The sequence below is a fragment of the Pan troglodytes genome, chromosome 12 (genome assembly GCF_028858775.2).
Source record: "Pan troglodytes isolate AG18354 chromosome 12, NHGRI_mPanTro3-v2.0_pri, whole genome shotgun sequence".
NCBI lineage: Eukaryota > Metazoa > Chordata > Mammalia > Primates > Hominidae > Pan > Pan troglodytes.
In genome coordinates this window covers 37,899,917-37,919,962 of record NC_072410.2, presented here as the reverse complement: position 1 = coordinate 37,919,962, position 20,046 = coordinate 37,899,917, and the positions used below count along the sequence as shown (strand labels likewise).

Sequence of the window (20,046 nt, the reverse complement as noted above, 5' to 3'; positions counted from 1 at the left end):
AGGCTGGAGTGCAGTGGCCCAATCATAGCTCACTGTAGCCTCAAACTCCTGGGCTCAAGTGATTCTCCCACCTCGGCCTCCCAAATACAAGCAAATGTCACCAATCTGACTAGGGAACAGTAAAGCTTTTAAAGACAGATGGAAAATGTTTAAATGTCATTTGCTTAAAACCACTGAAGTAGCTCTTAACCCTCTTAACACTTTCTGAACCCTCATGAGGGCTTTATTCAGGAAGAGGCTCTCAGGGCTGTCTTCTAACCACTTAATTGCAGATTTGTTCTTAAATCATCTTTCCCAAAGAGAGATTTTCACAACTAATGGGAAACTCAGACTTACTTCTAGTTTTCCCCTAAAGGTGACTATAGTCACCAAATACTTCTTTGAGTGAAGAAATAAGCTACTAGAAGGACCAAGTTTCTTCCAACAACAGAACTTTTGTCAAGGGTTTGGTGAAGGGGATGGGGGAGCAAAAACAGAAGAATTCTACTAGATGTCAATCCCATTGTCTCCTGATGTAGGTAGGTAGTGAGAGTCCTGAAACTCACATCTGCCTGAGGAAGGGGAGCAGTGGATGTGCCATGTCTAGGGCTTTCCTCGTCCAATGATGTAGGTGCCACTGACCAGCACATGTAAGAACTCAATTACTTAGCCCTGAGGAACCATCTACCTTACCGGAGTGGGTCCCAGTTCTGAGCCACGACATGGCAGAACCTGAGAAGTCAGTTAGTATTAATGGCTGTGTGTGAGGAAGGGAGAAGGTATACAAGAAGGAAAGCAAAAAAGGGAAAGACTTATATTGGGCAAGAAAGTTAAAAGAAGGGAATTCCTAAAATGGCAAAGGATTAAAAAATGCCCCTACTCTGAACCTGAGACTAAGGACCCCAGAAACATAAATTCATAGCTAGAAGATTCCTGGAGGACAGGGCTTAATATATTATTACTGTCTCCTGAGCTCAGCGCAATGCCTGGTACATAACTGTGAAGCCACTTAAATGAACCCTTTCATTGTTACAACAAAGAAACTAGAGCCCAGAAAGGGAATGTGCCCCCATCATGGCTCTCTAGGATTCAGGTGGCCTCCTAGGGCAGGGGTCCCCAGCCCCCAAGCCATGGACTAGCACTAGTCTGTGGCCTGTTAGGAACTGGGCCACACAGCAGGATGTGAGCGGCAGGCAAGCAACCATATTACCACCTGAGCTCCACATCCTCTCAGATTAGCAGGGACATCAGATTCTCATAGGATCGCAAACCCTGTTGTGAATTGTGTGTGCTAGGGATCTCGGTTGCACACTCCTTATGAGACTCTAACTAATACCTGATGATATGAGGTGGAACAGTTTCATCCCAAAACCATCCCCCCCTCCCCGATCCATGGAAAAATTTTCTTCCACAAAATTAGTCCCTGGTGCCAAAAACGTTGAGGGCCACTGTCTTAGAAGGTTCAAGAGCAGATGGTCAGGTAGCTCCATGCCCATCAAGCCCTCTGCCCATGGCCGAAACTATGTCTTGGCCTCCATATGACCCAAACAGGTCCTGGTACATGGTAGGCACTCAAGAAAAGTCTGTTGCTTTGATTTAGTGAGGAACATGGTCTCTAACTCACTAGGGCTGTGTTCTATGGTTTGAAACAGTGGATCCTCACAGTGAGACAAATCATAGCTTTGTTTCTGTTCAACTCACAACAAACAAAGACCTCACCCCAGAAACTCCAGGTAGCCAAGGCCAGGGCTTAAGAACCAAGTTAATAGCCCTGGGTGGGGGTTGGAGAGTAGGGATCAGGAAGAAATTAGCTTTACTCTTCCTGGTTTTTATCTCCCTTATATTTGTGAGTTAAGGAGTCCTGAGGAATCATAACACCTACTTTACAATTAAGGAAACTGAAGACCAGGGGGAGGAAACTGACTTGCACAAGGTTCCAAGAAGGATTCTATGCCATCTTTTGTTTTGTTTTGTTTTGAGACGGAGTCTTGCTCTGTCCCCCAGCATGGAGTGCAGTGGCACAATCTTGGCTCACTGCAACCTCTGCCTCCCAGGTTTAAGAAATTCTCTGCCTCAGCCTCCCAAATAGCTGGGATTACAGGCACATGCCACCACGCCCAGCTAGTTTTTTTGTATTTTTAGTAGAGACGAGGTTTCACCATCTTGGCCAGGCTGGTCTTGAACTCCTGACCCCATGATCCACCCGCCTCGGCCTCCCAAAGTGCTGGGATTATAGGCGTGAGCCACCGTGCCTGGCCAATTCTTTGCCATTTTTAAGTAACATTCATTGTTGAGACTTTTTTCAGGTCATAAAGCTAATCCATTCTCATTGTAGAAAATATAGAGTATAAATTAGTGTCACTGTAATCTCCAGGGAGATCCTACAGACAAATGCTCACATGGGCTCAGACAGGGGTTTAAGGGTCCCTAGGTCAATAGAGGTGGCTGCTCTTCTGTCTCAAATAGAAAATCCCAGCTACTGAACACACCCTATCCATCATAGAGCCTCTGGGCTGGATCCCATCACAGGCTCAAGATCTAGATTACCATGTTTTGACCCACCTGGATTCTCACAGTTTAGCTAAACTTCTACCCACAAAGGCTAAGCCCATGGTCATTTTGGCTACAATATAGGGCTACCCCCTTGTGCTGATAGCTTATTTGCCCCCTACCTGCATTTCACACAGCCTCCTCACTTCATGGAAGTCTCCAAGAAAGAAACACACTGGTTGACAAGGAAAAGACCCCAGGCTTGGAGCCTTAGACAAGATAATTGACCTTTCTGAGCCTCTGCCCCTTGCATAAAATTAACCTATCCTACCTCATTGCTGTGAGGATTAAAACAGCCCAAGCACCATGTTTCACACAGTGCTGAGCACACAGTAGATCCTTACTTCAGGTGCATCCCCCTTTCTCCCAGTCTTCTGAGAATGAGTGAAGCTGTATAAACCCTAGCAGGGCTGACCAGAACCTTAGAGCACCCAGCTGTGTAACCAAACGGACATCTGCCAGATCCCCAAAGATGTCCATGACCTAGCCCCTGGAAGCTGTGAACACATTACCTTACACAGTAAAAGGAACTTTGCAGGCGTATTAAGTTAAGGACCTTAAGATGAGGAGAGTAGCCCAGGTTATCCAGGGGTGCCCAATCCAATCACACGGGCCCTTAAAAGCAGAGAACCCATCTGTGGTCAGAGGGGGATATGACTATGGAAGAATGGTTATAGAGATGCAACATTGCTGGCTTTGAAGATGGAAGACTCCACAAGTCAAGGAATGTGGGCAGCCTCTAGAAGCTGGGAAGAAAACAAATTATCTAGAGCCTCCAGAAGGGAATGCAGCCCGGCCCACACCTTAATTTCAGCCAGTGAGACCTGTGTCAGACTTCTGATCTCCAGAACTATACAATAATGAATCTGTGTTGTTCTAAGCTATTGAGTTTGTGATAATTTGTTATAGCAGCAATAGAAAACTAACATAGTATCCATTACCCCAGGGGGAGGAGGGAGGAACTGGCTAAGCCCTCTGCAGATTAGCCCAACAGGAACCCCATCTCTTTCTCTTCTCTGTTCTAAGAACAGCATCCTCACATTCAGGAGCATTTCCTGTGTTTTCCAGCCTGCTGACAGGTGGAGAGTGGCAGCTGCTAGTTGCCCTCCCCACACCCCAACATGCACACCCATCTCTGTCTCCCCAATACTGGCCTACCCCAAGACTAAAGGAGCTGGCAGGGCCTTAAGTAAGCTAGAGCACCACTTAACAGCCTTCATGTCCCCAGCCACACCAGCCTGCCCTGGATTCAAGTTCCACATGACCAGAATCATCCTTTAAGGACTACCAGATGGCTGCCGAGGAGGGGAAGAAGGAAACAGGTATCCCTCCACTGCCCTGGTCCTCCTTGCCAGCCCCTCTTTGTGGGCATTCTCCCCAACCCACTTCCCTGGGCCCTTAGCCTCCCAGGACCCTGTCCCTTCTTCCTGAACAGGAGCTCCTTTGAAGACCTCATCCTCCCTCATGGCTTCACCTGGGACCACTGTATGCACGTTCACCCCTAAAACCTCTCAGGTCCCCCACTGGCTGAATAAATGAATGCATGTGAGCAGTACCAGCAATGATATTAACACATAATCAATCCTATTTGAGATCCTATCATGTGCCAGATGCCAGGATAGGTACTCCTGGAAATCCAATTTTGAAAATTAGATCCTTGTCCAGAAGGCTCTAGAAGAAAGAGAGAGCTCTTGCATAAACCATAGGTTCCTTGGGGTCATGCACAGGATGAACCCAGGCTGGAGCAATGGAGGAAGATGTGGCAATTGTGCTGGATCTCACAGATTCTGATAGAGAGAAGTGGGGGTAGTGTGGGTAGGGAAAGGATCTCTGAAAGAGGAACTGCACGAACAAAGACATAGAGGCTAGGAAGTAAAAGGTGGGAGAAGAAAGGGTAGAAAGAAAAGGTTTGGGAGGTGGAGGGGTCTGCGCTATTTCCTGGTCCTGGTTAATAGTGTGGCCTTTCACAGTTTCTTCATTAGTAAATGAGAAGGAACACTTCCCTTGCAGGCTGGTTTTGAGAATTAACAGAGAGCCCATATAAACCTGGCTACCACCTGATGATCCACCAATAAATGCTCTTTTTCTCCCCGGGGAAGTGAGAACACTTGTTCTCAGCCTTCACTGGGCATCGGAATCTCCTGGAGAGCTTCTAAAAAGACGGATTCCTGACCTTCCTTTCCCCAAGGGCAGGTGTCAGGGTTAGAGGCAGAATTAGGGAGCCTGGGAACAACCAGCAACACACACACACACACCACACACACCACACATACCACACACACTACACACACACAAAACACACGTACCACACACACCACACATATCACAACACACACCCCACACATACACAACACACACATCGGACATGCACCACACATACCCCACACACATACACAATACACACACCACACATACCATACACACCACACATACCACACTATACACACACACAACACACGTACCACACACACCACACATACCACAACACACACCCCACACATACACAACACACACATCAGACATGCACCACACATACCCCACACACCCCACACACATACACAATACACACACCACACATACCATACACACCACACGTACCACACTATACACACACACAACACACGTACCACACACACCACACATATCACAACACGATGCAAACCCCACACGTACACAACACATATATCAGACATGCAGCACACATACCCCACACACATACACACAACACACACACCAAACATGCACCACACACATGCACAGTACCCACACATGCACACACCAGACATGTTCCACACACATCCACACTACATCACACACACCCCACATACCACACACACCCCTCACACACAGGTACCAAACAACACACATACCAGACATGCACCACACACACACCATACACATGCACACTACACGCACACACATACACCCCACACATATTCCACACTAGATACACACCACACAAACCCTACACACAAACATCACACACAACACACCCCTCACACACACCACACACCAGACACACACCAGACACACACAAACACAAACATCACATACTCCACACACATTACACCACACACACGCACACACTCCCCAGGTAGGGCCCTCTCCAGCACCCTAAGGACAGTGCGTTGAACCCCAGGCCAGTCAGCCCAGCGGGAAGAGCTGAGAAGGGACCAGAGGCCAGTGAGGGAGGAAAGACCCACAGTCCTGCAGGGCGCAGAGAATCCCTAAGGGCTGGTTCCTCCAGACCTGCAGGAGAACAGGAAGGAGAGAGGCAGGAGACGTGAGCCTGCAACAGAGCTGACTCAGGCAGGGGCGGGATCCTCCCGGTCAAGGGGAGGAGAGGAGGGCTCCTCAGAAGGGGGAAGTAGCGTCAGTAAAGGAGAGGCAGGGACGGGATGGAGGCTCTTCTGAAGCAAGCAGCAGATCCATGCTGGAAGGGTAGGGTCTGAGTGCCAAGACCTCCGTGTGAAGACAATGACCCTGAAAAAGAACAACATGAAACCACGGAGGGTTTGAATACGGGACACTGGAAAGAATAGTCCCACAGAAGGGCGAAGAGTGAACCAGAGGGAGAAGGGCCTGGAAGGGGGCGGTGGCCATGGAAATGGAGAAGGACAAATCCCAGCGAGTCTTTACTGGAGGAAGCCAAAAGCCTGGTGGAGGAGGGAAATGAGCAGTCTCACATCAGCGCTTCTGTAAACTAGAAAGTGCTCTGTGAAGGGCGGTCAGTATTGACATACTGAATACAGGGCATGAAGACAGGTGGGGATGAGAGAAGTCCAGGATGTATCCAGGATTTCCCGCCTGAAGGGAGACTGGCAGGAGCCTCTGGGGTGAGGGGGAACAGGGAGACAAGGTGCAGTGAAGGGGGGCCTTCTGAGGAGAAAGAGGGCAGCTGGAGATGGGCGGCCTTCGGGCAGACACAACTGCTGGATCCTCTGCCAGGGGATGGGCATTTGCATCCTGGAGCTCTCTCGCTACAGCTGAGACCTCTGCCAGGAGAGGGGGCTGCTGACCACAGATCGGGAGGCAGTGGGGGCCAGAGGAATGGAGGGGATATTAGGAGCTGATGTGTGCCCCCCACATTCACATGTTGAAGCCCCATCCCCAGTACCTCAGAATGTGACCATTTGGAGTTAGGGCCTTTAAAGAGGTGATTCAGTTAACATGAGGGCCCTAGTCCAATAGGACTAGTGTCCTTAGTAGAAGAGAGGCCAGGGATGCTCGCTTACAGAAAAAAAAAATGCCATGTGCCGGCAGGAAGAGAAGGTGGCCATCTACAAGCCAAACAAAGAGGTCCCAAGAGAAACCAGTCCCGTTGACACCTTGATCTGGGACTTTCAGCCTCCAGAACTGTGAGAAATGCATTTCTGTTGATTAAATCACTCAGTCTGTGGTTGTTGTTATGACAGCCCAAGCAGACTACTACAGGGGAAGGGGAAGGACACCTGGGGCCCACCAGGATGGACGACCAGTTGGGAGGCCAGTGGGTGGACAGCATTGCTGAGGTCTGGGGGCTGGGCCTCCTGAGTTCTTTACAGAAAGGTCTGCAGGGGTAGAGGGCAGTTTGGCCAAAAAAAAAAAAAAAAGAGGAGAGAAATAACCTAGGGAGGAGGAAACAGCTCAGAGAAAAGGTGCTTTCTCCTGCCCCTGAGAAGGGTGAGACATGCACTCCCTGCACCCCAACCCCTCTGGCCTGTTTACCACTGTCATGGCCCGATTTTGCCTCCTGAAAACTTCCAAAACACCTAGGGCAAAGGACACTGGGCATTAAGCCTAATTACTCCTCCTTTCCCCTACCCCTCGACCCCTGGGCAACCTTCCCTTCACCTTCCCCCGCTCGCCAAACACCACTGAGGAAAAGGCCAGTGTGGCCCCTGCAGCCCAAAGTGTCCATCCTGCCAACCACGTCTGACACAGCCCCAGCCACACAGAGCCAGCTGAGCTGGTGCCAAATGTCCATGTAAGGTCAAGTGTGGGGGAAATGATGAGGCAAGGGTTCTCTGGAGCTCCTCAAGATAGCAGCCCACCCTGGTGCCCAGGCAGCCCCATGAGAGTCTCAGCTCCCCAGCCAAGATAGAAGCACAGGACGGTTACTTGTGGATGGGTCGTCCAGCAGGGGCGTGTTCTACCTCATAGCCTTCACGCCGCAAAACATCCAGCACTGTGTTGTTGCCCATGAAATGACCTGCAGTGAGAAAAACAACCTGAAATGCTGCAGCTCTCAGGACCACCAAACATACTCCCCAAACACACACCCTAGAACTAAGAAATTACCCTGCCAACCCCCTGCCTATCTGTCCAGCACAGTACAGTTCTAGAGAGCTTCTGGAATCAGGCCTGCCAACAGTCCTGCAAGGCAGGCAGGGCAGCATCAGTAGCATTTCAGAGACAATGACACTGAAGATCAGAACAATGCAGCAAGTTACCTGAAGTCACAAAGCTAAGGGGATAGCCTGGACATCAAACTGCAACCTGGTAAGACCTCCCAGAAGAGGTGATATGTGAGCAGGATCCTGAAAGGTGAGGACACTGGTCTGGAGAAAATACAAGAATTCAAGCTGAGCACAGTGGCTCACACCTGTAATCCCAGCACTTTGGGAGGCCGAGGCGGGTGGATCACCTGAAGTCAGGAGTTCAAGACCCACCTGGCCAACATGGTTAAACCCCATCTCTACTAAAAATACAAAAATTAGCCGGGCATGGTGGCAGGCGCCTGTAATCCCAGCTACTCAAGAGGCTGAGGCAGGAGAATCACTTGAACCCGGGAGGCAGAGGTTGCAGTGAGCCGAGATCATGCCACTGCATTCCAGCCTGGGTGACAGAGCAAGACTCTGTCTCAATTAAAAAAAAAGGAGTGGGGGGAATTCCCAACTACAGGATGGAATGCAATTGTGCTCTCTGAAAAAACAGGGAGGCTGGTGGGACGGAAGGAATGGCTACTTCCCAATCACCACTTTCTAGAAAAAGTAAAGGCAACCTAATCTAAGATCTGTCATTCTTGGAGGTTTCTGCATAGGACAAACCCACTGTAGTCTCACGAGTCACAACCAGGGAACCCTGGGAGCCTGCGGCAGTACAGCAAATAGGCCCCGAGAAGGAAGCAGAAGGCCCATGGTTCCTGCTTTCATTTTCACCCTCATGCATCAAAGGGGGTGTTCATGGGTCAGCAGGGGCTCAGAAAGGGAAGTTTGGCAAAACCATTCCCTCCCATCCTCCCCTCTCCTCCCCACAGCCTAGACCAGCCTAGACAGCTGCCAGTGCAGGAGCAATAGCTGTAACCTAGAAATGTGGGGTAGGAGAGGAGGCCACTGGAGAAGTAACCCTGGCAAACAGGAGCCAAAAATCAGCATGAGCTGATTTAAGATCGACACCTAAATAAGAAAAAAAGTCATGTCTTTCACCACTGATCCTAGGTTATTCATTTGCAAATAAGGAACTGGCAATTTAGAACAAGTGATTATAGTTTCCACTTAGCACTTCTGACTTCAATTTTTCTTCTACTGCAAAGGTGATTTCCATTTCTAATCTTCGCATTTTATATCCAGATCCCCATGACAAAAGTCGCTGCTTGATTTTAAAACTCCAGTACTTTCCGTTTTCAGTTATCCTCATTTTGCAATTAAAAGTTTGCTAACCACACAGCTTTTAAGTTTTAAAAGCACACGGTAATGTGTTTCGGAGCAATTTCTGTAGTTTCCTCTGTTCAACTTAGCCTTCAGAAGGCACAGAGAGAAAGCAGCTACAGGAATATAACTTTGCCTTAGAAGGAGCCAGTGCTAGATGGGGGCTCACAGCCCCTGGGCACTTCGGGCATCAGGAGTGCCCAGGGGCTGTCAGCCCCAATCTAGCCCTGCATCAGTATGACAAATCGAGCCCTGAGTACTGGGCAAGCTCAGGTGTTGGTGTTGCCGTTCCACCTGCCTGGCAGAACCCCCACCACGAGGGCCCACCCACCAAACTGCTCAGACCAAGCTGTGCCCCAGCCTCCCACCAGCCCAGAACCCAGTCGACCTTTCCCCTCTCCCCAGCACCCCATTACCCCTGCACGGGACATACGGGAAGTTTTTGGGAGCTCACCTAAGTCTGGCAGGAGTGGAAAGCAGAAGCCCACACTCCAGCACCTGGGCACCTTCCATCCACACAGACCCAGGGTGGTGCATTGGGACACCACCACTGGCTCTGTTTCCTAACTTTCTCATCTGGGGTCTGCACCACTGTTATGGTGCCTCAAGAGTGAGGCCCAGGCTAACAGCTTTGTTCCAAGAAGCCATTTGTTGAGACAGTACAAATGTGCACACGGTGCCCAATCCAGACATGAAACACAGGACTTACAGAAGAAGAAAACGACCACATACTCACAGGCACTGCTGAAGGCACAAACTGCAGTTTGTTTGTGGCAGAACTTTTCAATGAGCATAATGTGGGAGCCAAACCCCTTATATTTCTATAACAGTTTTATTAATATTTGAATATAATTCACATAACATAAAATTCATCCTTTTAACATATGCCAGTCGGTGATTTTTTTTTTGTATATTCAGAAAATCATGCAAGCATGACCACTATCTAATTTTAAAACATTTTCATCGTTTTGACCCCAGCCCCTGGCAACCACTAATCTATGAATACTTTCTGTCTCTATAGATTTGCCTGTTCTGGACATTTCATATAAATATAATCATATGATTTTGTGACTGGCTGTTTTCACTTAGCATAATGTTTTCAAAGTTCATCCATGTAGTACCATATATCAGTACCTCTTTCCTTTTTATGGCCAAATAGTATTCCATTGTGTGTATATGTCACCTTTTATTTATCCATGTCAGTTGATGGATAGTTGGATTGGTTCCACTTTTTGGCTATTATAAATAATGCTGCCATGAACATCTGTGTACAAATTTTCGTGTGGACATATGTTTTCAATTCTCCTAGGCATATATCTGGAAGTTGAAATGCTGAATCAAATGGTTGCCCCATGTTTAATTTTGAAAAACTGCTAAACAGTTTTCCAAAATGGCTACACCATTTTACATTCCCAGTAGCAATGTATGAGGGTGCCAATTTCTCCATGTCTTCACCAAAATTTTTTACTCTCCATCTTTTTTATTATAGCCTAGTGAGTATGAAATGGTATCTTCACTTTAGCACCACAACAATAGGACTCCAGTAAAATAACAGTGGATTATATGTGAAAGTGCAGCAAGACTCAGACTCTATTTAAGAAGGTTCTTAAGAAAGCACAAGACAAAAAAAACTAGAGGAAAAACTAGAGGTCACTAGAGGAAACTGAAGCCTCTGGGACCTAGAGTTACAGCAAACATGCCTTAGTCTGTGTTGCTGTTACAAAATACCACAGACTGGGTCATTTATAAGCAATAGAAATTTATTTCTCACAGTTCTAGAGGCTGGGAAGTCCAAAATCTAGGCATAGGCATTCAGTGCCCAGTGAGAGCCTTTTTTTTTTTAATACAGAGAGTCTTACTCTGTCACACAGGCTGGAGTGCAGTGGCATGTTCACAGCTCACTTCAGCCTCGACCTCCAGGGCTCAAGTGATCCTCCCACCTCAGCTTCCCAAGTAGCTGGGACTACAGGCACACATCACTATGCCTAGCTAAATTTTTATTTAATTTTTGTAGAGATGAGGTCTCACTGTGTTGACCAGGCTGGTCTCAAACTCCTGAGCTCAAGTGATCCTCCTGCCATGGCCTCCCAAGGTGCTGGGATTACAGGCATGCACCACCATGTCCAGCTGAGGGCCTTCTTCCTGAGTCTTTACATGGCAGGAGGGGCTAATGCTATATCTTCACATGGTGGAAGGCACAAGGGCAAAAAAAGAGCCTACACTACTTCCCTCCAGTCCTTTTAAAAAGCATGAATCCACTCATGAATGTGGAGCCTTCATGTCTTAATCACTTCCCAAAGGCCCCACCTCTTAATACCATGACAATAATAATTAAGTTTCAACACACAAGTTTTAAGGAACATTCAGACCACAGCAAAACATTAAACAGCCCAACTCTGAGAAAGATTAACATAAATCCTCACACTAAAAACATATTTCCCTCACTTCCCATTGCCAAATACATCATATCCAGCTTTCAATTAAAAATTACAAGTCACGCTGGGAGGCAAGAAAAATTACAATCTGAAGAAACAATGAAAGCATGAGACCCAGACTCAGACATGATAGAGATTCTGGAATTATCAGATAGGGAATATAGTTGAACTGAAGAGCATCATCAGTCAAACTGATCTAATTGACATTTAAAGAATATTTCATCCAACAACAGCAGAATACAAATTCTATTCAGCTCACATGCAACAGATTTCTCCTTCGTTTTTTATTTTTGCTGGATGTGGAAATGTTTGTTGACAGTCTTTTATTTCAGCATTTTGAGTATGTCTCCCATAGCCTTCTGGCTTGCATGGCTTCTGATGAGAAATCTGCTGTTAATCCTATTGGGGATCCCTTGTCTGCTTTGCTCTCACTGCTTTCAAGATTCTGTGTCTTTGGCTTTTGACAGTTTGGCTATGATATGCCTTTGTGTGAAATTTTTGATTTTATACAACTTATAGTTCATGGGTTGAATGTGCAGAGTAATATTTTTCATCAAATTTGAGACATTTTCAAGCAATTTTAAATTCAAATATTCTTTTTATTTCTTTCTTTTTTTCTCTCCTGTCTTCTGGGACTCCCATTAGGTATACATTGGCACACTTGAGGGTGTCTCACAGGTATCTGAAGATCTATTCATTTTTCTTCATTCCTTTTCCTTTCTCTTTCTCATACTGAATCATCTCAATCAACCTATCTTCATGTATGTTGATTCTTCTTCTGCCAGTTCAAATCTACTGTTCAGCCCCCGTAGTGAATTTTTCATTTCAGTTCCTACACTTTCAATTCCAGAATTTCTATTTGGTTCTTTTAAAATAATTTTTATATTTGTATTGATATTCTGTATTGGTGAGATATTGTTCTCAAACTTTCCTTTAATTCTTTAGATATGGTTAATTTTAGGGTTTTTTTTTTTTTTTTTTTTTTTTGGAGATGGAGTTTCACTCTTGTGGCCCAGGCTGGAGTACAGTGGTGTGATCTCAGGTTACTGCAACCTCTTCCTCCCAGTTTCAAGCAATTCTCCTGCTTCAGCCACCCAAGTAGCTGGGATTACAGGTGTGCGCCACAACGCCTGGCTAATTTTTGTATTATTAGTAGAGATAGGGTTTTGCCATATTGGTCAGGCTGGTCTCAAACTCCTGACCTCAGGTGACCCACCTGCTTCAGCCTCCCAAAGTGCTGGGATTATAGGCGTGAGCCTCCGCACCTGGCCTCTTTTAGTTTTTTGAACATATTTATAATAACTAGTGTTAAAGTCATTTTCTAGTAAGTCCAAGATATTAACTTCCTCAAGGACAGCTTCTATTGGTTGCTTGTTTTTCCCTGGGTATGGGCCATACTTTCTAGTTTTGCTCTGTGTCTTATAATTGTTTTTATTGAAAACCAGACATTTAAATAATATACCAACTCTGGAACTCATCTCCTCTCCCCTCTTCCCAAGTGCATTGTTGTTGCTGTTTGTGTAGTGATTTTCTGGGACTAAGTCTGTAAAGTCTGTATTCTTTGTTGTGTGTGATCACTGAAGGATCTGCTCAGTTAGCTTAGTGGCTGGCTAATGACTGAACAGAGATTTCCTTAAATTCCTTGCAAGTTTCCCAACCTTTGCAGAGGGGCTGTGTGAGTTTGGGGGCATGTATTTGATGCTTCAGCAGGCAATTTATGACTTTGCCTTAGCTTTCACACTCTGCTTACACAGAGCCTCAAGATCAGCCAGAGGTGAGAGATTAGGACCTTCTCAGGTCTTTCCTGGGCATGTGCACAGCTCTTCTCATGCATGTGGCTCTCTAGGAATATTTTAGAGCTTTTCTATACCCTCTATGGGATTTTGCTTTTAAGTTTTTTGGGCAGCCCCTTGTAAGCTTCAATTAATATTGCTATTTCCAGCAACTATGATGTTAAACAGCTGCCACTGATTGTTTTCAACACACACCCTAAGAATAGGGCTATTCACACAGAGCAAGCTCTGAGTCAGGTCAAATGAAGACAAGCTTGGGAATGGAAATTTCAGGGAACTATTGGACATGTCAAATAGTGATAATTCTTTAAGGATGGAGCTTTGGAGGAACTTTGAACCCATTCTGTCCCCTCCAGTAACCATTAGGCAAATGGTTTTCACAGCTACTGTAGTTCAAGGCTCCTGATTTTCAAGGCTACTGTGAAGCTGGGAAAAGGGAGATAAAAACAGAACAAGTTAAAATGCCACAAAGCCCACTGCTTCTATCAAAATTCATCCAGTTTTCTTAAATAAACACTTCTAGGATTGTTGCAAGCCTTTAATTAATTTCCAGAGCTGTGGAAAAGTTGATTTTGACTATTTTTTCCAGTGTTCTTATTGCTGCTATGGAAGAACAGGTTTTTGGAGGCCCTCACTCCACCATTTCAGAATTGCTTCTCTCCAACCCCCTATCTTACTGGTAAAGAAACTGAGCGACATGACTTATTTAAGTTTATGAAGTTAGCAGAAAAATATGAAACAACAAAGCCCAGCCCAGCAAATGATCTTTCTGCATACTGTCCAGCCTCTGGCGTTTCTATCCTCATTTCCTGAGGCTGCAAAGAATTCTGTGTCAGAGTCACTCCGGGGGAGAGAATTTATTTCAAGAAGCCCACAAAAGAAAATAATTGTCCTATTCTGTCTCCATGTGTGCTGCTAACGGTCAATAACAGCTGATGTATCAGCCCCAGGCCTTGGACTTGGGAGGCTCATTGTCAGGTAGAAGAGTAAAGACAAACATATTTGTAGTGAAAGTTTACAAAGTGAAAAGTACCAGAAAGAAGTTGGGATTAAGTATGAAATTCAGAGGACAAAAATGTTTTCCCAGCTGGCTTATGTGTGGAGAGAGCTATGGGTGATGTCATATGCACCAGCTCATCCAGCAACATTTCAACCATGCTGGATGCTCCATCCCCAGCTGGAGCCACTCTGCAACTGAAATAAGTCAAGGAAGGTGTCACTCCCTTCATCTCGCTTCATGACTAACACAGGCCCTAAGCAGGGGCTCATCTCAACATTCCCTTCTTGGGAGAAGCCTCAGATTTCAGAGGCTAATCAGAGGTGACCCACTACTCACCAGCTCCAAAGGCAAAGAAGAAGCCTTTGTCAGGGAATTCCTCCAAAAGGGCCTTCACCCGCTTCCCTATTCTCTCATTCCGCTTGTGGATCAGCTCCCGGCGTAAGTAGCTGTCAATCTCCTGAGCAGTGATGCGCTCCTGAGGTGGTAGCGTGGCATTAATAAAATTGGGAACCTCCACCAAAATAAAGAGAAAAAAAATAAGGGGCAACAGAGTTATTAACAAAGTTACTTCATTGGAGCATCAAATCCCCCAACCTAGATGGTCAAGACGTTGTCAAGAGAAGAGTGACACCATTCTTGGAGTTTCCTGTCTGCTATGTTTCCCACTCTATCACATTCCCTGTAACCAAAGTGAAAAAAATATTAAGTGAAGTGCACTGAATGAACTCTTACGCTATTTACAACTGCACTTCTGTTTTAGTTAAATGGCTCTGTCTGATGCCGTGTGTTTATAAAAAAAAAAAAGGACACTGTCTTTGCACAGTACATCCATAGTTTTAACTTGTGTGATTCACAAATGCTTTTCTTATAAAAATAGTCTTATAGTTACATATTTTAGATTCTATTACCGAAAACATGAAATTTGTATAAACACTTAAATGTTTTATAAATCCTCTACTTTACATTTTCATTATTTCTCCACTTCCTATTTCTCTCTCTTGCTTTCCCCAATGTTCTTTTCCCTCCTGGCAAATATTTCACTTGATTCTGGTATACATGTTAGCCAGTTTCAGTATTTTGGCTAATAACAGGATGAAATGCATCAAAATTGTGACAATCAGCGTGGTTCTTGCAGCCCAGGAGCTACAGGTAAGGCTGGCACTCTGTGTTTTCTCCCCACCCCCTCAGCTGTCTGGCTTCCCAAACCTCAGCCTCCCACTCCTCCCCCTGGGTGCACGCTCTCTCCTCCACCCAGGGACTTAACAATGTTACCCATTATCTTGGTCAGTATCTACCCTGCCTGCTGCTGCTGCTTCCAGTAGCCTCTCAAAAAGCTTTCCAAAGTCCTCAGACTCTGTGACAGCATTAACTTCCATCTTATGGATAACAGATCTCCTTTCGCGACGGCCTCAAAATGATATTCTTTCATTTTCATATCGACAGCCTTCATCTTCTACTCTGTCATCTTTTTTTTTTAATCATGTCATTTATGTAAGATCCCCTGCCCATTTCCCAAAATCTCTTCTCTACAGCAGAGCCCCCCTCTCTACCAGCCTCTCTACAGAGGCAGCGTCAGATACACAGGGTGACCTCCCTCTGACATCCTGCTCCACCTTCTAAATTCCAAACATCACCCAAAGCCTGCACCACTCCCTGCTGGCCAGCCTGGCCCTCACTCACAGTGACAGCACATTCCCTGACCTCCTGTAGGGGCCCTGTGGGCAGAACAGATATGGGAAAGCCACATGAGAAAAATGCATAAGACATCTGTATTATCTGCTCCATCAGCCTCACCATTTGCCCACGTAATGACCAAATCCTCCGCCCACATTAACTTTTTTCTGCTGCTTCAAATGTCAATTTCTCAATTGATCTTGACTTTTCTCCCCCTTTCCCTACCCTCAGCAAGAGTGCAGGTAAGATTTATCACCACCAACAACTCTATTTTTCCTTCTTTAATGTGTTTCTTGTTCTCCCTTTCCTCCTGCTTCACTTTGTCTCAATTTGACTTTTTTTTCCTCTAGATTTTTGGGGATGCTCCTTACATCTTTTGAGGCTTCTGTCATTAATGAAATGTCACCTTTCTGGGCTGATGCTGCACTCAGCCTGTACTGTCCTTCTCCCCATTGCTGCTATTCCTCCTTCAGCTCTCATGTTCACACATGTCTCCTTATGGTTGGGTCCCCAGATTTAACATAGACCTGTACAGCATCACCCACACCCACTAGCTCCTGTCTCACCTCTCCAGTGTCCTCATGCATGTGGACACCAGTCCTGGGTGGGGGAAACAACACACTCCCCTACCTCAGAAGTTTAGCTGGTGTTTGCTATTTGCATGTAGTCCTAGAGAGGAGGCGAAGGCACCATGGCTTGTCCCATGGGAAGCCTGTTGATAAAAGCATAACAAAGATCCATACCACTTCCCTCCTGGAAGGAGACCATGATCTTCTGAGGCTGAGCAGCTACTTCCTTCCACTCAATGGCCCACAGGTAAGGCCTGAGCTGGGCAAACACTCAATCCACCAGCTCAGCCACATTCATCCTGCAATACCACAGGATGCAATGATCCACGTCTGCAAATGCTAGCAGCCTTCCCAGCTCTGATGCCCTAACCCTGTAAGCGTTTTGTGAATACACAGCTATGTCATGTTCACATGTTCCTAGAGTCCACTGAAGCTGCAGTCAAAGTTCTGCTCCATCATTTTGCAAAAGTGTGACCTAAGTCAGCCAGGAAGCCATCAGACTCAGAACCCTTCCCTTCCTCAAGGCTGGTTCATGTGGCCCACTGTTAAATCCTTTGAAGCTTCATCCTTTGGCTGGAATACTGGAATTAACCCTCATCAATGCCCCTCTCTGTTCTTACAAGGTTTGTAAAGCTTTCATTCACTGTAGTGCCTCATTCAATGACATCTAAATCTGCCCAATTTATTTCTAGAGCCCTCATGACCTCAATCCTTTGTACACAGGATGTATGTGTTGCCAGGTAATGTTTTTATTCCTATAATTAAGTGTGTGCTGAGCTTGGCAGGGGGAAAGGGTGCTCACCTGGGAGCTGTCATGGCTGAGGATGACGGAGCTGAGGTCCCCGCAGTTATAGTGTTTGATGAGATCCTCCGTCGTGTAGGGGATCTGAAGACTGCCTGCTCGCAGGCTCTCCTGCTGCAGGAGGGTCTGGTTCAAAGCAAAGATGACCTGAAAGAAAGGTCTCTTTTAAGTTCACTAACAAGGCAACTGTTTGCTGCCATCTTATTTCTTTTGTCCATGGCTGGAAGTACCTTCACCTTTGTGCTCGTTATGTAAGGACGTGGATAGTGCTACTTAAAAAAGGGAACACAAATCCCTGGACAGCATCCAAAGAAAAGGAGGAGAACAGTCCTTCCCAAATCAGCCCCAATCAGACACACCTAGGGAACTGCCTTATGGAGGACACAGACAACCTGGAACTCTTCCATGAGTGTGACCAAGAGGTGAGGGAACCCAAGAGCTGGCTTGTGAGGAATGACTGAAGAAGCTAGGAGGTGGGGCAGCGAGAGGGCTGGGGACTCACAGACACACCTACCAGTGGCTCCCAATTATGTAAAGGACTGGGCAGAAACCAGTGCATTATCCACATCTTTTCTAACCATCAGTGCAGCATTCCCAGCTAATGGCGTCATTAGATCCATGGGATATTAAGGGAAGTTAATGTGAAAAAATGGGAAATGAAGGCTAAAGAAAATTAAACACCAGCCTGGCCAACATGGTGAAACATGTCTCTACTAAAAATACAAAAATTAGCTGGGCATGGTGGCATGTGCCTGTAGTCCCAGCTACTTGGGAGGCTAAGGCTGGAGAATCGTTTGAACCCAGGAGACAGAGGTTGCAGTAAGCCAAGATTGTGTCATTGTACTCCAGGCTGGATGACAGCGAGACTCCGTCTCGAAAAAAAAAAAAAAAGAAAAGAAAAGAAAATTAAACAGGTTTTAATTTTACAGAACTTCTCAGAGTCTTTGATATACTAATGTGCGATGTGGGTCTCCTTGATGGGGAACAGAGTATGCCAGGTTTCTCAAGCATATTTGAGGCATACATCACAAGAGAAAGCTTCGTTGAAACATATTTTGGGAAAATCCAGATTCAAGATCCTGATGCCGGGAACCCTATCTCTCCAGCTCTGACCCAGCTCTCCAGTGCCCAGGAGAATTCATTTTACAAAGCAGGGAATTCTCCTGGGCACTGGAGAGCTGGGTCAGAGGTGGGGAGGTAGGGTTCCTGGTATCAGGTGGGTAGTGGGGCTGGCCACCCCCTACGAGGCTCCAGACAACACTTACGACCTGTGGAATTTTCTCCCTCACTTTCCCCAGGTACAGATGCAGCTCTATAGCCTCTGACAGCTCCCCTTTCTTGTGCTTCCCCAGTAATCAGCAAACAGGATGCTGCCTTTCCTGGAATATCTCCTCACTGTTTGCTGCAATACAGACAGGCTTGGTCCATCTGTGTTGCAGCAAAGACTGACTATGAGGTCTTTAGCAAGATGTTTCAACTCTCCAGAGATAACGCATTAGAGGTCTTAAGTCAGCAAATGACCCTACCCAGCCCCAACCCCTTTCTCCTTTCACATGTTCTCCTCATTCTGAGTGGTGAGGAGACAAGGCTTCCTGGTTTGCCTCCCATGGGCCAAGGTGGCACAGGCCCACTGCGTACCCCTTGTCTCAGTCCATTTGTGCTGCTACAACAAAATGCCTGAGATTGGGTAATTTATGAGGAACACAAATATATTTCTCACCATTCTGGAGGCTGGGAAGTCCGAGATCAAGGCACTGGCCTTTGGTCTGGTGAGGGCCTTCTTGCTGCATCCTCACATGGAAGAAGACAGAAGGGCAAGCTAACTGAATGGCTGCATGACACCTCTTTTATTAGGGCCTTAATCCCATAAAGGCCTTATAAAGAGGAGTCTTAATCCCAAAAAGGTCCTTATAAAGAGGAGCCTTCATGGCTTAATCACCTCCTAAAGGCCTCACCTTTTAATACCATCACAGTAGCAACATCTGAATTTTGGAGGGGACACATTCAAACCACAGCATCCCTCCTTCCACATAGTTACCTCCCTCAGTTACTCTAATATTTCCTGTGCCTGTGATGGAAACTTAACCAAAGGAGACAGATCTCTCTGTAAAAACCCTCCATCCTCTCTTCTCTCAATACCTCCTCCTTTTCTCTGGCAGAGGCACCTCCAGTCTCTCTGGAAGGCATCTCCCCAAGGTTCTGCACAATAGCCTCTTCTGTCTCGGTACCCTCTAGACCATCCTGTGTTCCCATCCTTCCCATCCCCCTATTGGTGTCAAGCCAGAGCAGGTAACAAATCTGCTTGGTCATGCGGTGATTTGGTTTGGCGTGTTCCCACCCAAATCTCATCTTGAATTGTAGCTCCTAGAATTCCCACGTGTTGTGAGAGGGACCCAGTGGGAGGTAATTGAATCATGGAGGTGGGTCTTTTCCATGCCGTTCTTGTGATAGTGAATAAGTCTCATGGTTTTATAAAGGGGAGTTCCCCTGCACACGCTCTCTTGCCTTCCACCATGTAAGACAAGCCTTTGCTCCTCCTTCACCTTCCGCCATGATTGTGAGGCCTCCCCAGGCATGTGGAACTGTGAGTCCATTAAACCCCTTTCCTTTACAGA

At 46.4% G+C, this 20,046-nt stretch overlaps 1 protein-coding gene across 3 annotated transcripts in view; it reads right to left on the bottom strand.

Annotated features, from left to right (window-relative positions):
* Nucleotides 1-20,046, bottom strand: part of TRABD2A (TraB domain containing 2A) — a 59,787-nt gene that overhangs the window by 2,951 nt on the left and 36,790 nt on the right. Inside the window, exons 3-5 of one of the 3 annotated variants that reach the window (XM_016948871.4) lie at nt 17,432-17,578; nt 14,723-14,897; nt 7,630-7,720 (exon numbers count right to left, since the gene is read on the bottom strand). In XM_016948871.4, coding sequence (XP_016804360.3) covers nt 7,630-7,720; nt 14,723-14,897; nt 17,432-17,578 — 413 coding nt within the window. Of the gene's footprint in view, nt 1-7,629; nt 7,721-11,489; nt 13,813-14,722; nt 14,898-17,431; nt 17,579-20,046 lie in introns of those variants that run through there. The other 2 variants (XM_016948873.4, XM_016948872.4) reach the window with 2 other exon arrangements.